This window comes from Balaenoptera ricei, chromosome 4 (genome assembly GCF_028023285.1).
Source record: "Balaenoptera ricei isolate mBalRic1 chromosome 4, mBalRic1.hap2, whole genome shotgun sequence".
NCBI lineage: Eukaryota > Metazoa > Chordata > Mammalia > Artiodactyla > Balaenopteridae > Balaenoptera > Balaenoptera ricei.
In genome coordinates this window covers 103,811,261-103,814,200 of record NC_082642.1, presented here as the reverse complement: position 1 = coordinate 103,814,200, position 2,940 = coordinate 103,811,261, and the positions used below count along the sequence as shown (strand labels likewise).

The window sequence follows — 2,940 nt, the reverse complement described above, 5'->3', positions numbered from 1 at the left end:
TTAAACCTACTCCCTCCTCATAGGAGGGTATAAGATTAATTTAAACTCTATTTTCTATCCTGGGAAGAGGAGTAACCTAGCATACCAGAACAAGGGGGAAGTGAAATGATCTAGAACTTTTTTTTAAAGTACTTATTGTATTTGCAATTCTCAGAAGAACTCAGGATTCTGTGAGAGTCTGGTTAAAGAATGACAAGGAAGGAGCATTACCTAGTGTGACTATGTTTTCAATACAGAGAGAAGACCACAGGCACACTTCAGAAGCCAGGTATCTTACTAACAAGTAAGAAAAAGAAAACGAAACAATGCTTAGAGATGGGAGAGTAATTGTGGCATCATGTGAAAGAACAGTAATAACCACCACCCACTGATTTGGCATAGCCAAATCAAGTAGAAAGTGGCAGAATTTCAACAAAGTACTGAAAATGAAGAATGCAAAATGAATCTCTAGCTAAAGGTTAAAAAGAAAAAATGAGAGGAGCTGGGCATAAGAAGTCTCCACTTGGTGATAGATATCAGGAGACATTACTCAAAATGATGAAACTGTACAACTTCCATCCTCAGGGAAGTTAGAGAAAATTAGGCCAACTAAATACATGAGTGAAATATGCATGAATTTGGGAACCACTGCTCCAGAGTGAATCCTACTTCAGTCTAATGGGAGGAAGTAAGAAGCAATCCCACTCCTGGGCACGGTATTAAAAGCCTCAAAGTTACTTTGCTTTTACTACCTCTTTAGGCTTGAAGATCTCAACTTAAAAGCAGCTCTTTTAGACAGACAAGAGCTCAACTAACAGGAACAATGACACAGAGAAAACTATTAAACTAAACACACGGGAAACCTAAATCAATTTCAACTTGCTACAGACTTGAGTGAGGCTGTACTTTGTTTTTGCCGAGAACTCTCAGCAGACCAGGTCTCAGAGCCTTAGCATCACCTCCTGTCTCAGCTTGCTTGGTGCCCTCTCTTCCAGGAGATTCCCTCTTCCTAGACCTTGAGAAGGTCTGGCAGACACAGCTTAAAAAACGACCGAAACAGAGTGGTGGTGATGCCGAGGATGTCATTGCAGGAGAAGAGGGCCCGAGCTCCTGGGACACGGAGAGCTCACAGGGCTGGATCTGACATTCCTGATGCATCATACAGGTACCTTCATCCTGCTGACTCTGTAATCTGTCCTGCAAGTAGAAGAAAAAAGTTTAAAAGCCCTCAATGCGAACGCACTATACAGAAAGAACCTGACCTTCGGAACCAGTTCTTTCATACTCTATCTGGGCCCAAGGATCCTAGTTTGTTTCTCAAGTTCCTTATCCCCAGCTCCTCCCACCCCAGGTGAAGAGTTGTCATTATTTTCCCTTCTAGAGTAATGCAGGATCCCCCATGGAAACTGCATGCTGAGGTTGGCAGAGGCACCATCAGCCTGGATCACTGAATGGCTTTGTGATACCCACGCCCTCTTCCTTCAGCCTCCATCCTGGAACCACTTAGAATTGTTATTTGGGAAAGAAATACATTTTTAGAGTGTCGAGCCATTATACGTTTGGGTATATGCTTGGTGTGTGTGTGGCAAGCCCAGAATTTTTCTACCACATGCCTCATCCCTACCTCATTGGGAAGGTCAGGATCACTTTCCTTGGCACTGAGTAGGGTCAGCTTTTTATCTACCACCTCATCTTCTTCACTTTGTGGTGGTAACAAAGGCGTTGGAAGAATGCCAGGGCAGTGGGTCTCCACTTTCTTCTTCCTCTTGCTCTTTCTCATTCTCTTTGTCCTTACGACCTTTCTAAGATGTCTATGTTTTTTTGGAAGTGGATCTAGCTTTCTCTTCTGGACTGGAGGCCTGACAGGATCTTGTGAAACATCACCCACATGACTTCCAGATGTCCCCTCCAATGGCTCTGATGATAATTCCAAACTTCTCTTCAGAGGGTCATTCTCCCATGGGTGGAATCTATCCTCTGTTTCTTGAGTATCTGCTGATATGCTCAAGTCATCAGCGACATGGTTTGGGATGCAGACTGGAGATTCCCAACCTCTCTCATCTAGGGTTTTTTTTTGACCCACTGTGCTGACCCCAGCCATCTTTGCAGAAACAAGGAGCTCACAACAAAAGGACCAACAGTCAAATGCTAATGGAAGTAGTTAGTTCCCTGACTCCAATGATTTACCCTCAGCTATCATAGACAAACAGCTGTACTGATCTCAGATTTCCCTTCTGGACTTATCTAAAGGAGTTCAATGGCCTTCAGAAATAGAGTCCTCAGGTTGTTCTTCTTGGCCTGGGAGATCTCAGCTTCCCTAAAAGGAGAGAGAAAGTCACTGAAGTAATTGCTCCATGGATAGTGGAGTTCCTCCCGGTCACACAAAATCCATGATTTAATAAGACTCAGCCAAATCTAGCATAAATTCCTAGGCAGAAACTTGCCAAATTTCCAGAGCAGTATTCTCCATGTATATCAGAATCACCTGGGGTACTTTTTGAAAAAGCAGATTTCTGGGTCATACCCCAGACCTACATTCAGAATCTCTAAAGCTGGGTTCCAGGAATTTACATTTTTTCCTAGTAACTTAAGTGATTTTCCTGCACTCTAAAATTTGAAAACTACTATCTTAGAGGGACACTAAATCCAGTATTCTATGGAGTCAGAGATGACTATTCTTTAAAAACATTCCACTTTCCCCTATAGGTTTTCCCTAATCATCTCAGCCCATAATGATTTCTCTCCTCTAAACACCTTTAATAATAATCACTAAATTTGGAAAGTTATCCTTTATTATTTTCTATTATAATTTAACTTCTGAACATTGTAACTATGTCTCTAACCAGATTATAAGCTTCTCAAGGGCAGGGATTCTCTTAGATTTGTTAGTTTTCTACAGAGGCTTGCCAGGTGCCTAATGAATTGAATAAGTGAATGAAAACATGAATAGGTTTATATCCC

The 2,940-nt window shown here is 41.9% G+C and overlaps 1 protein-coding gene across 1 annotated transcript; it reads right to left on the bottom strand.

Moving 5' to 3' along the window:
- Positions 1-770: 770 nt before the first annotated feature.
- Positions 771-2,080, bottom strand: LOC132364399 (uncharacterized). The gene is given in 3 exon segments (XM_059919991.1): positions 771-911; positions 913-1,176; positions 1,604-2,080. Coding segments are annotated over 3 exon segments (882 nt in total).
- Positions 2,081-2,940: the final 860 nt, after the last annotated feature.